The sequence below is a fragment of the Podarcis cretensis genome (genome assembly GCF_951804945.1).
Source record: "Podarcis cretensis genome assembly, chromosome: 4".
NCBI lineage: Eukaryota > Metazoa > Chordata > Lepidosauria > Squamata > Lacertidae > Podarcis > Podarcis cretensis.
Genome location: NC_137173.1, coordinates 96,033,002 through 96,059,424, shown reverse-complemented (window position 1 = coordinate 96,059,424; position 26,423 = coordinate 96,033,002). Strand labels below are relative to the sequence as shown.

The following is a 26,423-nucleotide window of genomic DNA, read 5'->3' as shown; positions in this document are numbered from 1 at the left end:
GCCAAATTACATTATATCTGCGCAATCTCTTCTTACCTCATGCATGCCCTCAAAAAATATGAAGCGCGGTTATCTGGGTGTTATTAAGAGAAAAACTGAAAGCAAAGTTACGCGAGTGTCTATGGAGGCTGTACAAGACTCTTATTACTTGCGATGAGTGAGCTATAAAGAGTTCAACTTTATCTTACGAAACCAGAGCCAGTATTTATATAGCTAGAAATCATATATAAATGCATGCAAGTGTGTCCCTCAAAGACAAAGTACAAAACTCCAAGATTGCAGTTTTCCACATACAACCACTCAATGTAAAGTCAATTTATTCATTCAGAATAACCATGTACTGCTGAGACTGTCCCACTTTAGATGCTAAGGGCACTACTGGCTTACCTGCTACCTAGCCTATGGGTCTCAGAGAAGCTCCCTGTAATTACAAAGCTAAGACAGTGAGCAGGGGGAGAGAGTCGTAACACAATTCTCTCCTCGATGTGCAAGTTCTCCAACGCAAGGAGTTTTCTACGCCAAAAAACATTACAGCAGGAAACTCCTCCCACCTACAGTCTGAAGTGGTACACTCCATCAGGGCTGTGCCATGTGTTTATTCTAAATGCATAGGGATGGGGCATTATACCTTGAAGCAGATGCACACAATACTTTTAAAGCACATTCAAAGCGCAGGGCTTCCTTCAAAGAAATCTGGGAACTGTAGTTTCCCACAGACAGAGACACACAATTTCCACCACCCTTAACAAACTTTCCCAGGAGTCTCTGAGGGAAGCCGTGTGGCTTTAAATATGTGCCGAGTGTGTTTTAAACTTAATTTTAAAAAATATATAGTGTTGATCTACCTTTTCTCCTCAACATGGAAGTGTCACATGGGGTTCATCAGAGCTTAAAGGTAAAGGTAAAGGTACCCCTGCCCGTACGGGCCAGTCTTGACAGACTCTGGGGTTGTGCGCCCATCTCACTTAAGAGGCCAGGGGCCAGCGCTGTCCGGAGACACTTCCGGGTCACGTGGCCAGCGTGACATCGCTGCTCTGGCGAGCCAGAGCCGCACACGGAAACGCCGTTTACCTTCCCGCTGGTAAGCGGTCCCTATTTATCTACTTGCACCCGGAGGTGCTTTCGAACTGCTAGGTTGGCAGGCGCTGGGACCGAGCAGCGGGAGCGCACCCCGCCGAAGGGATTCGAACCGCCGACCTTTCGATCGGCAAGTCCTAGGCGCTGAGGCTTTAACCCACAGCGCCACCTGCGTCATCAGAGCTTATTTACAGTTAAATGTGCTTATGGTTGCCGAAAAGCACAGCAATAGCACTAGACACAATTCTATTCCTATCACAAGACACGTGATCTTCATATGTGCCCCTGCAAGCTCAGAATATTAGGATTATTTATTTCCTGTCATGGAACCTTTCTTCTGACATGGAACCCAAGATGGCATGTATGTTGATCTCAGGTGGTCTAGGCACTGACCAGAACTGGTTCTCAGGTGGCATGGACAAGACCTGCTTAGCTTCAGCAAGTTGGTGACCTCATGTGTCTTCAGGCTATGCCCCACAGCCAATTAACAGATTGCATTATAATAGTATCATACATATGTATGAAACTATGTTGACCCATATGTATGCTGACCACCAAGTACACAGATCTATAATGCGTACTGCCTTGATAGCCATAGACCCCCAGTCACAGCCACCCATGTGAGGATAAAGGAAGCACAGAAAGGATGGACTTCGAAACACTATTGTGGTCGTTGTGATTGTGGACATTTTTGTTTACACAGTATTTGCAATTGCTCGGTTCACAAATTAAATGCATATGAACCTACCCTGAGCCTGAGATCAACTTCTGAGGCCCTTCTTTGTGTGCCTCCTCCATGAGTGGTCCGGAGGGTGGTAAGATGAGAACGGGCCTTTTCTGTGGTGGCTCCCCGTTTGTGGAATGCTCTCTGCAGGGAGACTTGCCTGGTGCCTTCATTATACACCTTTAGGCACCAGGCAAATACATTCCTCTTCAACCATCTCTGGATGAATAACATTCTATGACCTTGTACATGTGTTTGTGGGAAGAGGGTTATTGGTTTTGCTGTGCTTTTGTTTCATTATATATTTCCTGCTCTCATTTTGTATTTTTATGTTGTGAATCGCCCTGTGACCTTGGATGAAGGGCAGTATACAGATTTAATTAATAATAATAATATCCAAGGCGCTCAGGACAACACACCAACAACAGCTTCTTACTAACAGGAAATGCTGTGTTACTATAATATCATCATCAGAATTTATATAAATATTTATATCTTCCTACGCGGGTGGCGCTGTGGGTAAAACCTCAGCACCTAGGACTTGCCGATCGCATGGTCGGCAGTTCGTATCCCCGCGGCGGGGTGCACTTCCGTCGTTCGGTCCCAGCGCCTGCCAACCTAGCAGTTCGAAAGCACCCCCGGGTGCAAGTAGATAAATAAGGACCGCTTACCAGTGGGAAGGTAAACGGCGTTCCGTGTGCTGCGCTGGCTCACCAGATGCAGCTTGTCACGCTGGCCACGTGACCCGGAAGTGTCTGCGGACAGCGCTGGCTCCCAGCCTCTAGAGTGAGATGAGCGCACAACCCTAGAGTCTGGCAAGACTGGGCCGTACGGGCAGGGGTACCTTTACCTTTACCTTTTACATGCTCAAAGTGCCTCACACACATTATTACATCATTAGAACAGTTCTATAACCTAAGGCAGGATGACAATGTCCTCTCCCCTTTACAGTTGGAACAGCTGAGCCTGGAGGAGGCGTAGCTTGCCCAATGTCACTCACAGTGAGAGTTGAGCAATGCCGGAAAATAAGCAAGATTTTAGCTGGACACTTCCCAAACCATATTCTTAAACTGAAATCCTAAACAGTTGCTAGGGAACAAGGCTCACCGAATATAACTGAAATAAGATATGTATAGTGGTGGTCTGAAAAATGCTAGAGGATACTTTTATCATCTTTGAACAGACACAGACAGGACTCCCATTGCATCTCTCTTCTCTCCAACAACTGGCAAAGAGACATGAGTACTAATGGCAAAACTTGACTCCCTCCCCTTACGGACAACACACAATAGGATCCCCCACACATATTTGCTATGCTACACCACCCAAGCCCCTTCCTGAGCCCTACTAGGGCCACCACTGGGCACCAGCCAACAGAAGAGCAGGTCCATATTCCACACGTTAACCCACGCTAGACTCTGCAGTGGCCCAAAAAGCCAGCTCACATTTTGCCATTCACTATTAAGTGGAATCGCACCCACCCACCCACGCCCTCTCACCCCAAGGAGGACAGCTTTGCTGTCATTTTAGGGGGTGAAACTTAATTTTTGCCAATTTCTTCAGTGAGAGGTCTTCAAAACACATTTTTGGGTGTGAGGACTTCAAATCTGCTATTATTTTTGTGGCTGGGCAATATTTAGCTTGGTAAGTCTAGGTTAAAGCACATAAACTGCTTTCAGAAAACCAAGTAGTTTTAATTTTACCTTAATAATAATAATAACAACAACATACAATACAACTGCAAGTACTTGGCAGTCATTTCTGAGCATACCTGGATAGCTCGACTAGTTGAGAATGTGCTGATAACCCCAAGTTTGCGAGTTCGATCTTGATATGGGACAGCTGCATTTTGCAATAAGTTGGACTAGATGATCCTTAGGCTACCTTTCAGCTGTACAATTCTATGGTTTCAGTGCTATTTTACACACTTTCTACTTACCAAGCACAACTGAATCATACTAATTTAGCCAAAACACCTTTCGGATTCGCAAGCGCTGTGACCACCTTTTTAGCACCCGATTTGGAAGTGGGGAAAGTCGAAACGCCCTAAACTGCTGCACCTCATATATTGCCACTGTTTCCCCACCTCTGAAAAATAAAACAACTCGCTTAACTTTCCTCCTGGTAATTAACCGCCCTACTTCCCGGTTAAGCAAACGCCCGGGCTTGCCCACCCCAGTCCCGCAGCAGCGAGCGCTTCCTCCTCACCCTGGTAGTGCAGGTCCCACAGGACCAGAAGCAAGGGCAGCGCCGTGCCCAGCCTGCTCGAGTAAGCCCGGGGAGACACCATGCCTGCGGAGCCGCTCCGTCCCCACGTGCGCCGCCCGACCCGCCGAGAAGTTCACTTCGGAACTCGGGAACTCTCAACATTCCGAGCCAGGTTCCACGGGGTGGGTCGTGGGAGCCGCCGATTGGCCGCGCTGGCGCCTGCCCCGCCCCCTCGCAAAGGGGAACGTGGAGGGCAGGAGAGGCGAACTGTCAAAAGTCCCCGCCCCCGGCTGGCTTGAGCATGCGCGTTAAGGGGAACCGAAGCCCGCTGCCGCCCTCACTTCGCGCCCTCACTTTCTGCGCCGAGTTTACCTGTTGCCAACTTCGCGATTGGTCTCGTTTCGGATGACTTTTTTTTTTTAAAAGACAGAATTGGTTTCCGAAGTTCTGCTGAAGAGGCAAATGTGAGCTAGGTACCGCAAGGGTCATCTAGTTTGTTGTTGTTGTTTAGTCGTTTAGTCGTGTCCGACTCTTCGTGACCCCCTGGACCAGAGAACGCTAGGCACTCCTGTCCTCCACTGCCCCCCGCAGCTTGGTCAGACTCATGCTGGTAACCTCGAAAACACTATCCAACCATCTCGTCCTCTGTCGCCCCCTTCTCCTTGTGCCCTCCATCTTTCCCAACATCAGGGTCTTTTCCAGGGAGTCTTCTCTTCTCATGAGGTGGCCAAAGTATTGGAGCCTCAGCTTCACGATCTGTCCTTCCAGTGAGCACTCAGGGCTGATTTCCTTCAGAATGGAGAGGTTTGATCTTCTTGCAGTCCATGGGACTCTCAAGAGTCTCCTCCAGCACCATAATTCAAAAGCATCAATTCTTCGGCGATCAGCCTTCTTTATGGTCCAGCTCTCACTTCCATTCATCACTACTGGGAAAACCATAGCTTTAACTATACGGACCTTTGTTGGCAAGGTGATGTCTCTACTTCTCAAGATGCTGTCTAGGCCTGTCATTGCCCTTCTCCCAAGAAGCAGGCGTCTTTTAATTTCGTGACTGCTGTCGCCATCTGCAGTGATCATGGAGCCCAAGAAAGTAAAATCTCTCACTGCCTCCATTTCTTCCCCTTCTATTTGCCAGGAGGTGATGGGACCAGTAGCCATGATCTTCGTTTTTTTGATGTTGAGCTTCAGACCATATTTTGCACTCTCCTCTTTCACCCTCAATAAAAGGTTCTTTAATTCCTCCTCACTTTCTGCCATCAAGGTTGTGTCATCTGCATATCTGAGGTTGTTGATATTTCTTCCGGCAATCTTAATTCCGGCTAGGGATTCATCCAGCCCAGCCTTTCGCATCATGAATTCTGCATATAAGTTAAATAAGCAGGGAGACAAAATGCAGCCTTGTCGTACTCCTTTCCCAATTTTGAATCACTGCCTTGCCGTGGCGAAGGGGCTTGAAGAACTCAGAGAAGCTATGAACTATGCCGAGCAGGGCACCCATGATGAACAGGTCATAGTGGAGAGTTTTGACCAAACGTGATCCACCTGGAGGAGGAACCGGCAAGCCACTCCAGTATCCCTGCCAAGAAAACTCCATGGACAAGGACAAAGACATCTAGTTTAACTCTCTGCAATACAGGAATCTCTGCTGCATCATACATGTCAGGGGGTCAGCCAACCTCTTCTTAAAAGCCTTCAATGAGGGAGAGCCCGTCAGAGGCGGTTTTAGGGTAGCATGACCCGTTAGAACCGAGTGCAAGAGGTGGGGGGGGTGTGTGTCACTGAATTTTAGCATCACACAGGGTGCCGCTGAAGTTTGAAAGCCCAAAGTTCACCTCTGAGTTCATGACCTCTCATGGGAGTTTGTTCCACTGTCAGAAAGCTCTTCCTGATGTTCATAGGAGCCAACTCACCTCCAATAAAATATTTGCCCACCTCCACCCCCCAAGTTGATGGGCATTGCCATTCAAATCGTGTGTGTGTATGTGTGTGTGATGTCTTGTGATTGATTATGCAGGGTGGGGTTTTCCTGGCCTCCCCCCCGCCCAATATTTTATTCAAGTTGTCACCTCACCCGCCGCTGATGTTGATTTGTAACATGGGTAGGCAAACTAAGGCCGGGGCCCCCCGATGCGGCCCGATAGCCTTCTAAATCTGGCCCGCAGACGGTCCGGGAATCAGCATGTTTTTTACATGAGTAGAATGTGTCCTTTTATTTAAAATGCATCTCTGGGTTATTTGTGGGGCATAGGAATTCATTCATTAATTTTTTTCAAAATATAGTCTGGCCCCCCCACAAGGTCTGAGGGACAGTGGAGCGGCTGCCTGCTGAAAAAGTTTGCTGATCCCTGATTTGGAATCTCCTTTCCTGTACCTGGAAGCCATTGGTTCGGGTCTTATCCTCCAGAGCAGGACAAAACGAGCTTGCTCCATCTTCCATGTGGCTGACAGCCCTTAAGATATTTGACAATGGCTATCATATCTCCTCTAGTCGCCTCTTTACCAACTCCCTGGAGGTAAGCACTTAAAAAGGAGAAGTAACCTGGTAGGCTGATAGTGACCTGGCAGCAAGAAATGTCCTCCATGAGTTTAGGTGCTTTAAATGTAAAAAATAAAAAATGCCACAAACACCCACTAGAGGCCACTAAAATTATTCTAATAAATATAGGTATGTGTATTACAGGCATTGGTGTACAGTACTAACTTATGAATGGCTGCTTTTGGCTGAACACAGCCTCGTCATTTTTTGTGATGTTGCATTTATGTGATGTAGCAATACTATAGCCAATATTCTCTACTTACCTAAAGAAACAAAAAAGTTGGATTATTTAGATTAGTTTTGTTTTTAAAAAACAGTAGTACCAAAATAATGTATACAGTAACATTCCATGTTATACTAGTATACATGCCACTTTAAAATAATAATAATTCCTGTAGTGTAACTATGTAAACTAGCAAAACAAAACACTACCTCTAGGCTTTCTGTGAGCTCATACATAAAACAAATAAACCTAATTCTTGCCACTAGCATTTTTAACTTGTTGTCACTAATGTAGTGGAGGGATAATCTTGTCCCTTCTCCCTGAGTTTTGAAAAATAATCAGTATAGCAGTCACTGGCATTTAATGGAATGGGCCACTCTATCTGCCCGCAGAGGGTCCCAAATTCAGTCCCAGCATCCCCAGGTATTGATGCTAAAAATCCCTGTCTGAAACTCTAAAAAGCTGCTGTCAGTAGACTGGGGTGAGCCAGATGGTTTGCCTTTGCACAAGGCAGCCTCCTTTGACCATAGATGGTTTTATTCCATACACACCTGCAACCACAAGCAACTTGGGAACCATCCAAAATGCAGAGTTGTGTTGGGGGATGTTTTTAAACTCCCACAGTTGGCAAACATTCCCACACCCGCCTCTCCTTTTGACTGCAATTTCCAGGATGGAGAACCTGCGACCCTTCTGGACATTTTTGGACTCCAACCTCCATCAGCCCCTACAAGCGAGGCAAATGCCCTGGGATGATGGGAGCTGTAGTTCAACAGTGCCTGGGGAGACCTGTGTTAGGCACACAGATACCCCACTGAAGTTAATGCGAAAGAAAGCACTCAGAACTGTGCATAGAATTGCAGCCTTTGGGTCCAGTGTTGCTCCGGCTGATACACATGGAACTCTAGATCCTTTTGCCAGTAGTGCATGTGAAAAGGATCTAGGAGTCATAGCAAACCACAAGCTTAGTATGAGTCAACAGTGTGATGCAGTAGCAAAAAAAGGCTAATGCTATGCTACGCTGCATCAACAGAAGTATAGTGTCCAGTTCAAGGGAAGCAATAAACCTGCTCTATTCTGCCTTGGTCAGAGACCACACCTGGAATAATGTATCCAGCTCTGGGCATTACAATTTAAGACGGATGTTGACAAGCTGGAATGTGTGCAGAGAAGGATGACCCAGATGATCAAGGGACTGGAAACCAAGCCCTATGAGGAACAGCCGAGTGAGTTGGGTATGTATACCCTGGAAAAGAGGACTTACAAGATGTACTGTATTTTTTCATCTATAAGACGAGTTTTTTTGACCCAATTTTTTAGGTTGAAAAATGTGGGGCGTCTTATCCATGGAATATAGCAATTATATAAATAAACATGGTACTTGCTCTAGCAATCACAGTTTCTGGCAGTGGCGAGCTGTGGGGCCTCCGTAGTCTGCTTGCCTCCTCCCACTCTGCCCACCCTACAGCTGGGAGGGAGGCTGTAGGCAGTCTGTTTTTGCTGTGCGGCGTCTTTGCGCAGCTCCATTTGTGCGTGGGCAGCGCAACGTTACACAGGAGGAGTGCGGTGATTGCGCCTTTAACATCAGTGAAACATCGCGCCTTGCACTCCTCCTGTGTAACGTTGCACCGCCTGTGCGCAAATGGAGCCGCACGAAGACCCGCACGGCAAAAACTGCCTACAGCCTCCCTCCCAGCTGTATGGTGGGCAGAGTGGGAGGAGGCAAGCAGAATATGGAGGCCCCGTGGGAGAGGCAAAAAGTGCTAAAAGTAATTGAAAAAAAAATCTTCACCACTCTTCCCCCACCCCCAAACCTCAGCGATTGCCAGCGAGGGAACAGCTGATAGGCAGCCTGTTAAACACATGGCTGTTAGCCTTTGGGTAATCCTCCCCCCCCCAATTTTTTTTTCAACAAGTCAGGGCAATTTCCCCCCCATTTTCTTAATTTGAAGTCCCCAAAAATAGGGGGCATCCTATACAGGGGGTGTCCAATACAAAGAAATATACGGTATATGAAAGCTACTTCAAATACTGTGCATATATAAAGGGCTGTCACATGGAGGATGGATTAATCTTGTTTTTGCCTGCTCTGGTGGGCAAGACCTGAACTAACTTTCTGAGAGTAAGAGGTTTTCAACAGTGGAATGAACTCTCTTGGAAGGCGGTGGGACTCTCCTTCCTTGGAGCTTTTAAAGCAGAGGTTATATGGCCATCTGTCATGGATGCTTAGTTGAGATCCTGCAGTGCAGGGGGTTGGACTAGTTAACCCTCGGAGTCTCTTCCAACTCTACAATTCTATGATTCTAATTGCTTTTTACCACATTGGCAATCGGATCCTGCAGTTCTGCCTGGGGATTCTCCTGCATTTGCTAGCGAAGAGGATGCATTTGTTATTGTTCTGCATTGAGATCCTCTTGCCAGCAGGGCCACTCAGCCACACTAATTCCAAGCAACCCTCTCATCTCCACGTTCCTTCCCTCTTGCAGATAATGGGATTAGCCTTGGCGAAGAAAAGAGGCGGGGAAGAGAAATGAGTCCAGAGAAGCAGCCAGTTGGGTTGGGGTGCATGCAAAGAAGAGAGGGGGAATCCAATCCCCTCGGGGACATGCAAGGGGCAAAAGCCGGGGGTGGAGGCTGTGCAAGCTAGGCTGCAATGCAACCCACCCACCGTCTTTTACTGAAGGTGGCATGATTCAGCAAGCGGAAACTGAAGGACACTGCCTGGGCACAAGATAAGAGAATCCCCAGAACAGAGGAGGGGGTGTTGTTGTGGCTGCTTAGCAATAGTGCATGTGTGTCTCTGGGCTCTTGCTGTGGAGCTGAGTGACTGCTGGGATAGCACTGTTTACTGCAGCAGAGTTTCGGTTTCATTTAAAAAAAGGTTATTTATGCATGCTACTACTGCGGCCCATGTTTTATTAGCCCCCAAATGGAAAAGGAGCGAGGTCCCAACCTCAGAAGATTGGCAACTCAAGTGGACAGAATATGCCCAACTTGTAGACTTAACGTATGGAATAAGAGAACAAGAAGAACAAACATTTAAAGAAGATTCGAAAATGTTTATTGAATATATGGAAAATAATTGTGTACAGCTGAAAACGCTGGCAGCATTAAAATAAATTCAACAGTGTAAATAAGTTTTGATGGATGCAATAAGGGAATACGGAATGGTATCGTTGTTGTAAAATATGCAGGGATTTATGATATATAAAATGAACCATGGAAAGAGAAGAAAGGAAGTCACTGATATCTTAAGGATGTAAAATGAGTATTTTAAATATTGTACTGCAGAGGGTTGGACTAGATGACTCTCGCGGTCAATTCCAACACAACTACACTTCCCAGAGCCTCGTTGTAAAGCTCCTTTCTTTGCAGCAGGGGCAGGCCAAGCAGGGAGAAGGGAGATGGGTCTTCTTCACTTAGGCCCTGGAGGCCTGGCTCTCCCTTCCTCTGCCCCGCTGCTGTCTTCTTTTGAAGGTGGCCAGAAGTTTGTTGCAAAAATTAAAATGCATTTAACACGCCCAATTCCAGGAGCGCATTTCTCTTTTGGCCTAGCTAAACATCCCACCTCCTGGCAAGGAATAAAGTTTGCACAGGCGTGCAGCATTTGAATTTTAGCCCACATTAGAAGCAAATCCCAATGTCTCCAATACGAATTCCCAAGCAAACTGTTTAGTTTTGCAACTTTATTTCCCGCCCTGGGCCCTTAATAAGCTGTGTAATCGATCTGTGCATCTTAAAGTTATGTCTGCATTGATTAAGACTGCCAGCTTTAATCTGTATAACTGGTGGCTTAATTAACTTGCATATAAATCTGCAGATTAAAATCCCTTCTCCATTAATTAGTGAGATTGTAATTGAAGGCAAGCATAGTGCTGTGCAGGAAACCCACACTTGACTCCTCAGGGTGCTCAAATTCACTGGGGGACGGCGACAGGGGACTTAACAGTGCAATCCTCTCTATGTCTATTTAGAAGTAAATCTAATTAAACTCAATAGATGATTATTATTATTAATTGAATTTATATACCACCCTATACCTGGAGGTCTTGGGGCGGTTCACAGAAAAGATCAACATAAAAAACACAATATATGTAATCAAAATAAAAACCACCACCCAGTAACACCCCCCCCCCAAAGAGCCACATTTTAAAAGGGCACAGCTATTTTGCAGGCTGTGTAGAGCCAGGAGGAAGATAATAATAATACCTTTAGAGAAGATTGGAAAACCTTTATTGAATATATGTAGGAATTTATTGTGTACAGCTGAAAACGCTGGCAGCGTTCAGATAAATTCAACAGTGTAAATAAGTTTTGATGGATGTAATAATGCAAAACAGATTGGTATAGTTTTGGTCAGTGAAGGGGTACGCATGCCCCTAAACATTTTGTGAATCCTTGTACTTTTGTCCATTTACTGTATTTATTTTCCCCGATTTGAACTATAAAATTGTGATTATCTTGAGTACCCCTAAATATTTATTTATTTTAGAAAAAAAGCACTGTTTTTTTGTAAAATATGCAAGTATATAAGATATGTAAAATGAACCATGGAAAGAGAAGGGGAGTCATCGATATTTTAAGGATGTAAAAATGAGTACTTTAAATTTTAAAACAGAAAATGCAATAAAAATTAAATATATACTCACTATATATAAAAGGAGGGAGAATCCGACCAGCTAGTTACCTCCTAGCTTGCAGCACGTTTGCAGGGTCCGGTTTCGAACTGGACAGGGGGCACGAGAACTTCCCTGTGGGGGGTTGTTTGGGGGTGTGTGTGTTGTGTGCGGGGCGGGGGTTGGACTAGATGACCCTGGGCGCCCCTTCCCCCTCCATCCTCACACGTGGTCTCGCGGCCGCCTCACCTGGCCTCGAAGGAGCCTAGGCGGGCCGTGGTCGACCAGGCCCCGTTCCCATAGCAACGCGCGCGACGCGCCGCCAGAAGCGCCCGGCGGCCGCTGGGCCTAGATCCGCTGGGCCCGCGCAGGAGGCTCCTTCCCGCCTTCCCCTCACGCGGGGCCGGCCGGCCGGGGGATGCGAGGCGACCCCGGGGGAGGGCGGCCGGGCCCCACTGCCGACTAACGGGCCTCCTCCTCCTCCCCCAGCCCTAGCGCGCTGCTGTTCTCGAGCATGGCTGCCCCGGCCGAGTCCGTCCCCGCCTTCCAGTTCCGCCCGCGGCTGGATCCCCCGGACTGGCGGCGCCTGAGCGCCGTGGACGTGGAGCGGGTGGCGGCCGAGGTGGACGTGGCGGCGCTGCAGGAGCACCTGGCGCACGTGGCCTTCTGCGACGCCGGCCGGGAGCGCTGCCCGCGATGCCAGGCGCCCGCCGACGCGCTGCTGCTGCGGCTCCTCCGCCTGGCGCAGCTGAGCCTCGAGTACCTGCTGCACTGCCAGGACTACCTGGGCGCCCAGCTCCGCGCCACCCAGGAGCTGCTCAGGGCCGCCGACGCCCACCGGGACCTGCTGGCCAAGGACGTGGCCCGCGGAGCCCAGGAGGCCCGGCTGCTCCGCGAGGAGTGCAAGAGGCGCAAGAAGATCATCGGCACCCAGCAGATGATGCTCCAGGCGGGCGCCGCCTGCCACCAGGTGGGCGCATGGGTGGGTGTGGGGGACAATGGGGGGGGCAGAGGGGAGGGTGCACCAGTTTATGTGCACTTGGCTACTGGCAAGGTGCCCCAGGGCCAGTGGCCAACACACAGTGGCGTAGCGTGGGTTGTCAGCACCCGGGGCAAGGCAAGTAATTTGCGCCCCCTAACCCTGGATTTTTAAGGGACGCAGGTGGCGCTGTGGGTTAAAGCCTCAGCGCCTAGGACTTGCCGATCGAAAGGTCGGCGGTTCGAATCCCTGCGGCGGGGTGCGCTCCCGCTGCTCGGTCCCAGCGCCTGCCAACCTAGCAGTTCGAAAGCACCTCCGGGTGCAAGTAGATAAATAGGGACCGCTTACCAGCGGGAAGGTAAACGGCGTTTCCGTGTGCGGCTCTGGCTCGCCAGATGCAGCTTTGTCACGCTGGCCACGTGACCCGGAAGTGTCTCCGGACAGCGCTGGCCCCTGGCCTCTTAAGTGAGATGGGCGCACAACCCCAGAGTCTGTCAAGACTGGCCCGTACGGGCAGGGGTACCTTTACCTTTTTAACCCTGGATTTGCGCCCCCTAACCCTATCCCTAACCCTAACCCCCAGATGTTGCGCCCGGTGCGGCCAGCACCCCCTGCACCCCCCACGCTACGCCACTGCCAACACGCCTTTTGTTGTTTAGTTGTGTCCGACTCTTTGTGACCCCATGGACCAGAGCACACCAGGCACTCCTGTCTTCCACTGCCTCCCGCAGTTCGGTCAAACTCACGTTGGCAGCTTGTCCAACCATCTCATCCTTCCCCTGAATGCAAAGAGAGGCTCCGGAGGATTGAGCAGATGAGACCAGTAGTGGGTCTAACGGTCAAGAAGGCAGCTTCGGCACGTGCCGTAGAGGGAAGTGAGGGTTCATCAACTTGGGAAGGTAGCCCATCTTCTTGTTGTTTAGTCGTTTAGTCGTGTTCGACTCTTCGTGACCCATGGACCCATGCACACCAGGCACTCCTGTCTTCCACTGCCTCCCACAGTTTGGTCAAACTCATATTAGTAGCTTTGAGAACACTGTCCAACCATCTCGTCCTCTGTCGTCCCCTTCTCCTTGTGCCCTCCATCTTTCCCAACATCAGGGTCTTTTCCAGGGAGTCTTCTCTTCTCATGAGGTGGCCAAAGTCTTGGAGCCTCAGCTTCACTATCTGTCCTTCCAGCGAGCACTCAGGGCTGATTTCCTTCAGAATAGAGAGGTTTGATCTTCTTGCAGTCCATGGGACTCTCAAGAGTCTCCTCCAGCACCATAATTCAAAAGAATCAATTCTTTGGGGATCAGCCTTCTTTATGGTCCAGCTCTCACTTCCATACATCACTACTGGGAAAACCATGGCTTTAACTATACGGACCTTTGTTGGCAAGGTGATGTCTCTGCTTTTTAAGATGCTGTCTAAGTTTGCCATCGCTTTTCTCCCAAGAAGCAGGCGTCTTTTAATTTCGTGACTGCTGTCACCATCTGCAGTGATCATGGAGCTCAAGAAGGTAAAATCTCTCCCTGCCTCCATTTCTTCCCCTTCTGTTTGCCAGGAGGTGATGGGACCAGTGGCCATGATCTTAGTTTTTTTGTTGTTGAGCTTCAAACCATACTTTACACTCTCCTCTTTCACCCTCATTAAGAGGTTCTTTAATTCCTCCTCACTTTCCGCCATCAAAGTTGTGTCATCTGCATATCTCAGGTTGTTGATATTTCTTCCAGCAATCTTAATTCCGGCTAGGGATTCATCTAGCCCAGCCTTTCGCATGATGAATTCTGTATATGTTAAATAAGCTGGGAGACAATATATAACCCTAACCCTTTCCCAATTTTGAACCAATCAGTTGTTCCATATCCAGTTCTAACTGTAGCCTCTTGTCCCACATAGAGATTTCTCAGGAGACAGATGAGGTGATCATGCACTCCCATTTCTTTAAGAACTTGCCATAGTTTGCTGTGGTTGACACAGTCAAAGGCTTTTGCGTAGTCTATGAAGCAGAAGTAGAGCTTTCTCCATAATCCAGCACATGTTTGCAATTTTGTCTCTGGTTCCTCTGCCCCTTTGAAATCCAGCTTGCACGTCTGGGAGTTCTCGGTCCTTAGGCAAGGCTAAACTGCTTGCACACACACACTAAAATTGCACGCACACCCCACCCCAAAATTGCAAACTTAAGTTTTGTTGCCACAGGTGCCACATTGTGTATCAGTTCTCCATTGTGTATCAGGCGCTCCACCAGTTTAACTTAACCCCCGAAGGTGCACTCTTCCATTGTCTCCTGAGACAGATGGACGCCAACGATGTTACTCTGAAACCCAACAATTGATTATCATTACCTTAGATGGGGTACATAGACTCCTGTGTTAAACTAAATACAGAGCGCTAATAGAGCGCTCCCTAGACAATCCTTAGTGAATAACAATAAGACTAGCCTAAAAGTGGCATTACTGCTGTGTCTTTTCTAGATTTTCAGAACTCAGGATAATCATGTTTTAGGACGCTGTATTGTCGTCTCTTGTCCTGTATTGTCGTCTCATGTGTAGACGACTCTACACATGGACATCACCAGATGGGCAGCATCGAAATCAGATTGATTATATTCTCTGCAGCCAAAGATGGAGAAGCTCTATACAGTCAGCAAAAACAAGACCTGGAGCTGACTGTGCCTCAGATCATCAGCTTCTTATAGCAAAATTCAAGCTTAAACTGAAGAAAGTAGGAAAAACCACTGGGCCGGTAAGATACAATCTAAGTCAAACCCCTTATGAATACACAGTGGAAGTGAGGAACAGGTTTAAGGATTTAGATTTGGTGGACAGAGTGCCTGAAGAACTATGGATGGAGGCTCGTAACATTATACAGGAGGCAGCAACGAAAACCATCCCAATGAAAAGGAAATGCAAGAAAGCAAAGTGGCTGTCCAATGAGGCCTTACAAATAGCGGGGGAGAGAAGGCAAGCAAAATGCAAGGGAGATCGTGAAACATACAGGAAATTGAATGCAGATTTCCAAAGAATAGCAAGGAGAGACAAGAAGACCTTCTTAAACAAGCAATGCAAAGAAATAGAGGAAAGCAATAGAATGGGAAGAACCAGAGATCTGTTCAAGAAAATTGGAGATATGAAAGGAACATTTTGTACAAAGATTTCCATAATAAAGGACAAAAGTGGAAAGGACCTAACAGAAGCAGAAGACATCAAGAAGAGGTGGCAAGAATACACAGAGGAATTATACCAGAAAGAAACGGATGTCTCATATACCCCAGGTAGTGTGGTTGCTGACCTTGAGCCAGACATCCTGGAGAGTGAAGTCAAATGGGCCTTAGAAAGCACTGCAAATAACAAGGCCAGTGGAAGTGATGGTATTCCAGCTGAACTATTTAAAATTTTAAAAGATGATGCTGTTAAGGTGCTACACTCAATATGCCAGCAAGTTTGGAAAACTCAGCAGTGGCCAGAAGATTGGAGAAGATCAGTCTACATCCCAATCCCAAAGAAGGGCAGTGCCAAAGAATGCTCCAACTATCGCACAATTGCACTAATTTCTCACGCTAGCAAGGTTATGCTTAAAATTCTACAAGGAAGGCTCAAGCAGTATGTGGACCGAGAACTCCCAGAAGTGCAAGCTGGATTTAGAAGAGGCAGAGGAACCAGAGACCAAATTGCAAACATGCGCTGGATTATGGAGAAAGCTAGAGAGTTCCAGAAAGACATTTACTTCTGCTTCATTGACTATGCAAAAGCCTTTGACTGTGTCGACCATGGCAAACTATGGCAAGTTCTTAAAGAAATGGGAGTGCCTGATCACCTCATCTGTCTCCTGAGAAATCTCTATGTGGGACAAGAAGCTACAGTTAGAACTGGATATGGAACAACTGACTGGTTCAAAATTGGGAAAGGAGTACGACAAGGCTGCATTTTGTCTCCCTGCTTATTTAACTTATATGCAGAATTCATCATGCGAAAGGCTGGGCTGGATGAATCCCTAGCCGGAATTAAGATTGCCGGAAGAAATATCAATAACCTCAGATATGCAGATGACACAACCTTGATGGCAGAAAGTGAGGAGGAATTAAAGAACCTTTTATTGAGGGTGAAAGAGGAAAGTGCAAAATATGGTCTGAAGCTCAACATCAAAAAAACTAAGATCATGGCTACTGGTCCCATCACCTCCTGGCAAATAGAAGGGGAAGAAATGGAGGCAGTGAGAGATTTTACTTTCTTGGGCTCCATGATCACTGCAGATGGTGACAGCAGCCACGAAATTAAAAGACGCCTGCTTCTTGGGAGAAGGGCAATGACAGGCCTAGACAGCATCTTGAGAAGTAGAGACATCACCTTGCCAACAAAGGTCCGTATAGTTAAAGCTATGGTTTTCCCAGTAGTGATGTATGGAAGTGAGAGCTGGACCATAAAGAAGGCTGATCGCCGAAGAATTGATGCTTTTGAATTCTGGTGCTGGAGGAGACTCTTGAGAGTCCCATGGACTGCAAGAAGATCAAACCTCTCCATTCTGAAGGAAATCAGCCCTGAGTGCTCACTGGAAGGACAGATTGTGAAGCTGAGGCTCCAGTACTTTGGCCACCTCATGAGAAGAGAAGACTCCCTGGAGAAGACCCTGATGTTGGGAAAGATGGAGGGCACAAGGAGAAGGGGGTGACAGAGGACGAGATGGTTGGATAGTGTTTTCGAGGTTACCAGCATGAGTCTGACCAAGCTGCGGGGGGCAGTGGAGGACAGGAGTGCCTGGCGTGCTCTGGTCCATGGGGTCACGAAGAGTCGGACACGACTAAACGACTAAACAACAACAACAGGACGCTGTATTAGCATAGGTTTGGTATGTTGTGGTACATCTCAGAGCTCTGGTTATAAAGTATCCACAGAAATTGTGAACATACAATCAAGAGTTGGAAGAGGTGCCCTGCCTCTTTAAGGCTCCCAAGCAGTGCAGTAATTTTTTCAGTTTCACATCATTTTAAGCCATAAACATTAAATGTTGTCACTTTATGGGACGTGTGTTGGTAGTTTTCATCATATCCATTGAGAACAGGACAAGAAGTGAATGGGGCTAATGTTGAAATGCAGTTGCTTTAAGGAGCCCAACTCCAAACAATATTCCTTTTGACTGTGTGGGAAAGCCTTGCAGTTACATATAATCGATGTTTATTTATGAATAAGGTCCTTTCAGTAGCGCCATGCAAGACCTATCCCCAATAAGCATAAAACACTAATGTACCGTGAGCTAAAGTAATTGAATGAAGGGTAAAGCATGCAACCACTACATGGAATTGGCAACATTTCAACATGAGTGTTTGTTTGGATAAAGATATTTCACAGCTGATTTAATACATTAAATCCTGATATGTTTCAGCAGAAGATATCTGTGGCTTGCTGGCATTTCCCTGGCACTCAGTCCTTGACTATCCAAGCTTTGCATGTTCTTGCATTTATCCAACAAAAATGTAACTTAATTATTTATACCCTTAGTAGCTCTTTCAAGGAATTTATATTTAATCACATAGCAGCTATCAGTTGCAGGATTTTAAATAGTTGATGGGGATTGGGAATTCAGCAACAAGAATCTGATTCTGAATCCGCTGAGCCATTACACACATTTCACATCGTACGAGCTGATCCTCCTAAATGTATAGTAGCATGTCGTTGAAGAAGATGCGCATTAAAAGAGCAACAGATTTTGAGAGCATGTGTCTACAAATCAGAAGCAAAATAATCTCCCTTTTGCACCAGCAAAATCTGCTTTGGTGTTAAGTCCACCTGTCCCTAAGTAGAACAAGTCGTAGATGTCCTTTACTAGATGTTGGACGTTGGTGGCGCTGTGGTCTAAACCACTGAGCCTCTTGGGCTTGCTGATCAAAAGTTCGGCAGTTCGAATCCCCACAATGGGGTGTTGCTCTGTCCCAGCTCCTGCCAACCTAGCAGTTCGAAAGCACACCAGTGCAAGTAGATAAATAGGTACCGCTGCGGCGGGAAGGTAAATGGCGTTTCTGTGTGCTCTGGTTTCCGTCATGGTGTTCTGTTGCGCCAGAAGTGGTTTAGTCATGCTGGCCACATGACCCGGAAAGCTGTCTGTGGACAAATGCCAGCTCCCTCAGCCTGAAAGCGAGATGAGCTCTGCAACCCCATAGTCACCTTTCACTGGACTTAACCGTCCAGGGGTCCTTTACCTTTTACATTTATTGTCCTAGCTTTGGGATAGCAGCCGCTGCCTTCATTTTGTTTCACATTCTAGTAGCGATAGTAGTGACACTTTCTCAATCGCTGGCACAATTTTTGAAAAGGTGATATTTGGCGGGGGGGGGAGGGGGTTTGATGGTTTGATGATGCCTGTTCCTATAACACTGGAATAATATGATGGTTTAGCCCAGAAACAGGCACATCCTAAACATGTATTTCCCAGTGCAACTGTTAGGTTCAGTCCAGAGTGTTGGATAGAGTGTTGGACTAGGACTTAGGAGACCTGAGTTCAAATCCTCACTTAGCCATGAAGTTCATTGTATGGCCTTGGGCCAGTCCCTGCTTTTCAGTCTAGCCTACCTCATAGGGTTGTTGTGGGGATTAAAGGAGGAAAGGGAGAACCAATGTGCCCCTCCTTGAGCTAACCGAAGAAAAAGGTAGGAGATATAAGCAATAAACAAGTGGATAAAGGTACTTAATTCTTCTCCAAAGCTGTAATCTTGTGCCTAGTTACTGGAGTATAAGGCCCAGAGACCTCACATGTGATAGTGCTGATCAGTTGTTCAACACAAGAAGGGATGGATTCTGATTTATGCTTCTCCACCCCCACATCCTGAAGAGGACATTACTGCTGTTCTTGATTGTCTCTCCAATGATTTTTCATGCAGAGCGCTAATTTGCTGGGTGGAACATCTCCTGTTAGGTATCCCACATGCAGGGATCTTAATATAAAATGCACATCTTAATATAAAACGTGTCTAGTTGGCAAATGCAGCATTAGCACCATTAGTGCTTCCAGTAGCTTGTGTATTTTTGGACCATGTACTTTGTCACCTTTGAAACTATGTGTTGAGAAATGAGTAAAATAACAGAGGTATTTGATGATTGATTTGTGTGTTTTGTCTGTTACTGCTAAGTCAATTTAAGTGCTTTACATATTTTCTCAAGAATACAAACCTACGTTGAGAATGGGCCCCGGACTAGCGCTGAAATATACAGACCTAATTTCTTACCATAGTTGTATAGGTGGATTTTTGTTGTTGTTTAAACAAAACTACATTTATTTTACAGTGTCAATTTTGTGACAAAGCTTTTATGAACTATTCCTTCCTGCACAGTCATTTGCAACGTCGCCACGCAAAGGAACCACACTCTGGTGAGTTATGGAGCAGGAGAGGAAATCTCAGAATGGGCAGTGTAATTCATTTTTATCCCCTGGGTGAAAAAGCAAACAAGGAACAGCAGTGCCACTCAAAGAACAAGAGTGATTTTGAGATATAGCTCCAATCCAGCTATAGTTAATCATAAGTAACTCCCACTGAAAACAATGGGATTTTAGTTAGCTGTTTCACTGACATCAGTAAAATTTGGTCATGACTAACTGGGCAACTTGAACTACAGTGGTGCCTCGCAAGACGAAATTAATTCGTTCCGCAAGTTTTTTCTTCTTGCGAGTTTTTCGTCTTGCGAAGCACGGTTTCCCATAGGAATGCATTGAAAATCAATTAATGCGTTCCTATGGAGATCGCTTGCCAGGCTGGCGGTGGGGAGAAGGGCTTTTCTCCCCACCGCAAGCCTTCAGGACAGGTACGGGAACAGAGGGGAAGGCGCGCAGCGCTTCCCCGCTGTCCCGGAGATTTCCCTATGGGCTTTCGTCTTGCGAAGGAAGCCCATAGGGAAATTCGTTTTGCGAAGCGCCTCCAAAACGGAAAACCCTTTCGTCTAGCGGGTTTTCCGTCTTGCGAGGCGTTCGTCTTGCGGGGCACCACTGTACTAAAATAAACTGAGAATTCCTATATTTATTTATTTTACATTTAATAAATGCAAATCTAGATGGAAATGTAACAGGCTCACATCCAGATATTTGTCCGTTTGACATGCTTTTAAAAAATCACTGTCAAGGAATCTTGACCCAAGACCCAGGTCAGCACTTCCTTAGTGGGTCTGGATCTTGCTCAGAACCCAGGATCTCTATCCACTCCAGCAGGCCACTGTTTTGGGAATGTTTTGAACAAAACATTTCAGTAGAACTTAGACTCTCAAAGTAGCTCACAGAGCTCCTTCTTGTCGCCTTTGGCTGATACTGCTCTGAGGCAGAATACACCTGGCATTGCTGTTTGTAGAGTGGAATTTGGAAATGCATTCCTGAAGTGCCTCTGTAGGAAGAGCTGTGTTGCCCAAAATAATAAGGAAAAAAACCATGTTATCACCAAATATGTATTTCTTTTAATAGATCAGAAGCAAAAAGTGCAGACGGGTCAATTACAGGAGGAGATCAACAAGCTGAAGGAGCAGTTACAGCTCACCAGGTCTCAGTTAGAAGCTGAGCAACATGCACACATGGTCAAGTTGTCTAAGGTAGGGCATACTCTGCGTCAGTACTCTAAATGCAGTTGAGTGGTACCTCAAGTAATGCATTATGGATGTGATCCTGAAGAGACATACACATGGTTTAATCCCATTGAGTAACAGAGAAAATAGGACTGTAAATTTTCAAATGGCCATATTCCTCTGCCACGCGGCATTCATTGCCTATTCAGTGCATCAGGCATGGATAATCTTTATAGGTAGTCTTGAGTCGCTTTGGGAACAGAGATTATTTTGATCCATAAATGGATGGAGGTCTAGATCAGTGTTTCCCAAGCTTGGTTTTCAAGCTGTTTTTGGACTACAGCTCCCATCATCCATAGCTAGCAGGACCAGTGGTCAGGGATGATGGTAACTTTAGTCCAAAAACAGCTGGAGATCCAAGTTTGGAAAGCATTGGTCCAAACAAAAGCAGGCAGGCATCTGGGTAAGCAGGGACAGGAAGTCTGAAAGCAGCTCAGTTTGAGTTTGAGCAGCATGTTTACTCAGACTGAGGATCCAGATGAAAATCAGTTTTATAGGACTAGGAGGAACCCTGCAAACCTCTTGTGCCACTTGATTTCTGTTGAACTGGAAACTGTAGTACCAGAATCTGGCCAGGACACAGGCCTGGCCAGGATGTACTTTCCTGTTATACCTTCTGGGCTTGATGAGACATGTGACCCTCACCTGAGCCTATTCCAGCTTGAGGAATCACCCACCTCCTCCCTGAGCTAGCGAGCCCCACCTGGGCTGTGGGTCCTTGCCTGCCTTCCCTCAAAACTAACAGCTCTAAATTCTGGAATCCTGAGGTCAGGGGTGGTTACATCCCATTTCACCACTTGAGGCAAAACAGAATCTGGTCGTCTGCAAGTGGGTGGCGCTACAGCCTATCATAGAGCTAATAGAGCTAGCCAACTGCTCCCTGCTCTGTCAAATCTTCACAGTTGGCCAGAAAGTGAGACACTTTGCTAGAATCTCTGGTTTGAGTTCCCTGCCCCTTGCAGGTAGAGCAAGAGTCAAAGTGTGGCAAGTGATAAGCCAGAGGGATGAAGCAGCAAAAGCAGTCAGAGGCCAAGAAATCTCAAAGCTGAGTACAAGCTGAGGCAAAACGAATTAATTAGGACTGGGATAAAGGTAGAAGCAAGAGAGTTTGTTAAAATTGGAAGCAGCAGGGCAGAAGACAAATGTCTGGGTCATCCGTGATGGGACAAAGAGGATGCTCAGGAAGTTTAAATAGAAGCAACAATAACCAATGCCTTGTTGTACTAGCAAGCTGGCCATGTTTTCTAAAAAGATCCATTATTTTTCAGTGTTAAGTGAAACTCTTGTGAGTCAGATATATTTTAGAAGAGAGATACTATCAGGAGTCAGTAACCTTTTTAAAGCTGCTGATTCTCACTTGGATTCTCAGTCTGAGCAAACAGAGGGCATGTGATTCTGCCACCTTGTTGAAGCTAAGAAGGAACCCCTGTGCATGCTGCCTTGAGTTCCCTGATGGAAGAAAAGCAGGATACAAATGTATAAAGTAAAGCCAACCATAAAAAGTAAAAGACTGGAACTCAAAATTTATCAACCTAGGACCTTTGTGTTGCTTGGAACTGTTCAGTTTGTTGTATCCATGAGAGAATTCTCAGAATAACATTTTAAAGCAATTTCAGGAGTATGACGAACACAGATCCAAGGAGGAAGAGATTCGGCAGTTATTTCACAAATGGAAAGAAGAAGAAAAAGACAAACTGGCCAGTGAACTAGAGAAGATGAAAGAGATGTTTATGAAGGAATTTAAAGAGCTAACTGCGAAGAATACAGAATTAGAAAATGTAAGTAATTGAGAAGGGGTTTCAGTTGGCCTGTGCACACCTTCAAGGGGTCTTGACTTGGGGGAAAGACACTTAGGACTTTCTAAGAGCAGAGCTTTATAAAAACCTTGGTATATTCATAAATCTAATTTCAGTCCCAAGGACCAAAATGTTGCTACGTCATTTAAACACTTGCTGTGATCCAACCAAAGACCATACTTGCATGGAACCAGGTTTTCCATACATATCCTTAGCTGCATGAGGCTCTTTTATGCAAACATGTGCATGTTTCTTCTGACTCATGCAGCTTAGCCAGACTGTGAACATAAAACCTTCTTGACAGAGCAATGCTACTCATTACAGTTATGGAGGGAGGGCAAGGGGCTACCTCTATTCTCTACCCTGCCACTACCAAACAGCTCTTTTGCATTATTACTGCTTTTCTAAGAGGCCATTGAATTTACAGGGTTGGATTGGGATCAATGTTCAAAAAATGGTAGTGGGTGGATTCCTAAATATTCAAGGAAGGAATCATGCAAGTTATGTCTTCAGGGGAAAGAAGGCAGAACACGTACACCCAACCTGAGAAATTGCTGATTGGTGTGCCTGTTGTTGTTTGCAAATTCCCATCCTCTAATACAGTACATATTTGGATTTTAGCCTTTTATCATTTTCTCTCTCTCTCTCCCCCCGCCCTTCTTGCTCTTAGCATCTATTAGAAGTCCAGAAGTCTAACAATCACCTGAAATCTAATTTGGGCACATTAAAAGATAGCTATGAATTTCCAGAAGAGAAACACCAGAGTGCTGTAGATCAGCAGGAAGCAGTGAAGGCATTAGAAAAACAGGTAATTTAACGCAAATTCCATTCCAGTTGCCTTGTTTCTAATTTGTGCAAAAGTGTATTACCCTGTACATATTAGATCAGAGCTTTCCAAACTGTGTCACAACAAGTTAGTGTGTCGGCTGCAGTGTGTAAGTATGTTACGTGAACACTCCCCATGCTTCTCATAGGGCTGGAAAGGGGTTAGTTTAACCTCCAGTTTGCTGCTTTTCTGGTGGAGACACACACACACACACACACACACACACACACACACATCATATAAACTGAAATACGAGTATGTTAATACAATTAACTTTATTCTGTCTTACGTAGGACACTGAGTGGAAGGCTAAACTACAAGCTCTTAAAGAAGAACATGGCAGTGAAAAACGCATGGTAAACAAGACTGTTTGTGATTAAAGGGGTGGGGGAATAGACTGGCTTGGATCCTAAAATAAGTCATCCTAAAGAAGTTAGTGGAAATAATGTTTCTCCTTCTTTCCTTCCCACTTCTGCCATCTATGACCCTCAAGAGTCTCTCAGGAGGATGGGAGGGCACTCCTGAACAATGTGGGAAGAGGGGCTGCAGGGGAGAAGGGGACAGAAAACTTTCTTTAACTCCCTTACCTCAGGATCCAAGCCAATCTGCTCTCACGACATTATGTAAGGACCTGGCAAACTGTTCAGAATGAGTGTTAAAATCTATTCTTGTTGTGTTGTAGAATTCATTTGAATATTCTCGTTGAAGGCATTTCACATTCAGTCCTTGCAATGAAAACTTCAGTGCAGAGGTTGACTCTTTGCAATACAACCAGCTGCTTAGGGGGTGACACCTGGTCTTGTCCTAGCCCTTGAGAAGAGCACACTTAGAAATAACTTAGGATTCTGTGCTTTGGTATTGGAGGCATCGATCGGCAGAAGTTACTATGTTTTATTCACCCAGGAAGGGACGTAATCATGTGACCTCTCCCCCCACCCCAAGTCTGTTGCCGGTCTTTTCTCAGCTTTTCCCCAGGATACAGCAAGTTCTTTCTTTTCCTTGTTACCTGTGCTTTGCCCCAGGCCTAACCTCTTCCTGATTCTTGAAGCATCTTCTTTCACTCTTCCAAATCCCTGAGTTCCACACGTGGCTCAAGCTATATTCTGTCAGACTGGCCCTCCTAGCTTTTGCCCAGCTTTCACCAGATGCTGTAGGAGAAAAGTGACCAGAAGTCTGATAGCAACAAGACGTTTCTTTTCATCCTACAACAAGACACCAATCTAGGCCTCAAACCAACTCTTCTTTGCAGACAGGTGTCAAACCTGTCATCAGTTCTGCCAAGATCTGGCAACTCGGCTCTAAGGACATAATAATATTCTGACCAGACCTTTATTTCATCCATATTATGTCATCAACAGGTTTCAGGAGCTTCTTCTACCCTCTTGGTCCTCCAGCCCATCCCTCTGAGCAGACCTGGTACACACTGAATGTTCGCAGGCTACTTAAGGCATGTATTAAAGGCACCACTGTCTTCTGACGAAATGAAAATCTGTTGATGTCTTTTCGTCCTGCATCTGTAAGGAATTTTTCCCCCCAGTGCCACCGCTAGAATGTGAATCAAGGCATGTGTTGCCTATACAAGGCATATCATCTACCAACACGGTTGCACGTTACAGTCACTTCACCTGGGCTGCAGCTGACATGTTTTCCAGGCACTACAAAATAGATTGCTTTGCCTTAGCAGAAGCTGTCTTTGGGAGGGCGGATGTTCCAGCATGTAGTCCTTACCTCATTTGGAATGCACATCCCATTGTTGGATGCTTCCAGTGTCAGACACAGAATGGAACATTGGTTGCTCCCAATGGAAGTTCCTTTTGTTTTGGCACGTACAGGCCTCGTGCCTAAGTTTGGCGCTCCTTGTAACACTTTCACAAAGCCAGCAATTCCTTCACCCTTGTTGCTTGGCCTACTCGGGCTCCTACACTCCTACTCCCCTTCTGTATTTATACTCCTCTAGATACATTTTGTCTCACGTTTGGCTCCAGGACAGAATTGAGGGATGACTCCCCTCCAGGACTGGACTTTGTGAAGAAAACAAGATAACACCAGTCCCTTCATTCCTGAGCAAGTGCAGACGTACTAATCCATTGTTTAATAACTCCATACACCAAACCGAACAAACCTTCGTAGTGATTAATCAGCGTCAGATTTCCCATCAGCCATGACATCAAACTTTCTTCCAATTTCATCCATTCTTAATGGCTATTTTTTGTGCCACGGATCTGCTTAATCTTCCTAGCCAAACATTGCATGGAGTCATGTATAGAAAGCTAAAACCCCACCAGTCAGTTGCTTGAGGAATAGAATGGGAGGCTGGATTTCTTCCCTCCCCATGTTCCCCCTTCCCCAGCAAACTAATTAGGCTGGGTTTTTAATTTTGAAAAAAGGGCTCTGCCTGCGGTGTATTGGATCAGAATCAGTGTTATTTTTACCCACAGGACCGTTCTCTGTCTTCTCTTTATGCCAACTATATCCAACTGAAATTTGTAAATTTTCCCCCTGTTCTTTTAAAGACTTCTTCTGCATGGTTTCCCTCCTCTTTCTCCAGCCATTATGTCTTCATTTCTGTGCGTGGCTGATGGCTTATTTACTTACTTAATTTATACCCTATATTGAAATGCACGAGGGCAGCTAACAAAATTAAAATGGCAAAAAGCAATTACGTGAGAGCTTTACACTGCTGCAAAGAGCATAGCCTGCTAGGTCAATGAACTTACCTGTCTGGTCTGTGATGTGTTTTGTCCCCATGGTGATCCTCAAGGAGGATACTGGTATGTCAGAAACAAATCCACATTGGATGTTTTGCCCCATCCCTGGAACTTCCAGTCAACAAAGCCAGGCATGTCTGGAGAAATACTCCCT

At 46.1% G+C, this 26,423-nt stretch overlaps 2 protein-coding genes and 1 long non-coding RNA gene across 7 annotated transcripts in view; 1 reads left to right on the top strand and 2 right to left on the bottom strand.

The window, feature by feature from the left end:
- Positions 1 to 11,693, bottom strand: part of DNAJC3 (DnaJ heat shock protein family (Hsp40) member C3) — a 49,226-nt gene extending 37,533 nt beyond the window's left edge. Inside the window, exons 1-2 of one of the 2 annotated variants that reach the window (XM_079972821.1) lie at positions 11,593 to 11,693; positions 11,456 to 11,491 (exon numbers count right to left, since the gene is read on the bottom strand). Coding sequence is in view for 1 of the 2 variants with exons in the window: in XM_079972820.1 (XP_079828946.1) it covers positions 4,010 to 4,091 (82 nt within the window). In the remaining variant the exon portion in view is untranslated. Of the gene's footprint in view, positions 1 to 4,009; positions 4,186 to 11,455; positions 11,492 to 11,592 lie in introns of those variants that run through there. The other variant, XM_079972820.1, reaches the window with a different exon arrangement.
- Positions 11,694 to 11,745: 52 nt separating this feature from the next.
- DZIP1 (DAZ interacting zinc finger protein 1) overlaps positions 11,746 to 26,423 on the top strand; it is a 35,417-nt gene continuing 20,739 nt past the window's right edge. For 2 of the 4 annotated variants that reach the window (XM_079972595.1, XM_079972594.1), the window contains exons 1-6: positions 11,746 to 12,354; positions 19,620 to 19,704; positions 20,782 to 20,906; positions 22,556 to 22,717; positions 23,406 to 23,543; positions 23,855 to 23,917. In XM_079972595.1, coding sequence (XP_079828721.1) covers positions 11,899 to 12,354; positions 19,620 to 19,704; positions 20,782 to 20,906; positions 22,556 to 22,717; positions 23,406 to 23,543; positions 23,855 to 23,917 — 1,029 coding nt within the window. In that variant the 5' untranslated portion in view covers positions 11,746 to 11,898. The remainder of the gene's footprint in view (positions 12,355 to 19,619; positions 19,705 to 20,781; positions 20,907 to 22,555; positions 22,718 to 23,405; positions 23,544 to 23,854; positions 23,918 to 26,423) is intronic. The other 2 variants (XM_079972597.1, XM_079972596.1) reach the window with 1 other exon arrangement.
- Positions 23,822 to 24,913, bottom strand: LOC307214457. Its single transcript, XR_013838113.1, has 2 exons — positions 24,568 to 24,913; positions 23,822 to 24,371 (listed from the first exon to the last, which is right to left on the bottom strand). It is a non-coding gene; the product is annotated as an uncharacterized lncRNA (long non-coding RNA).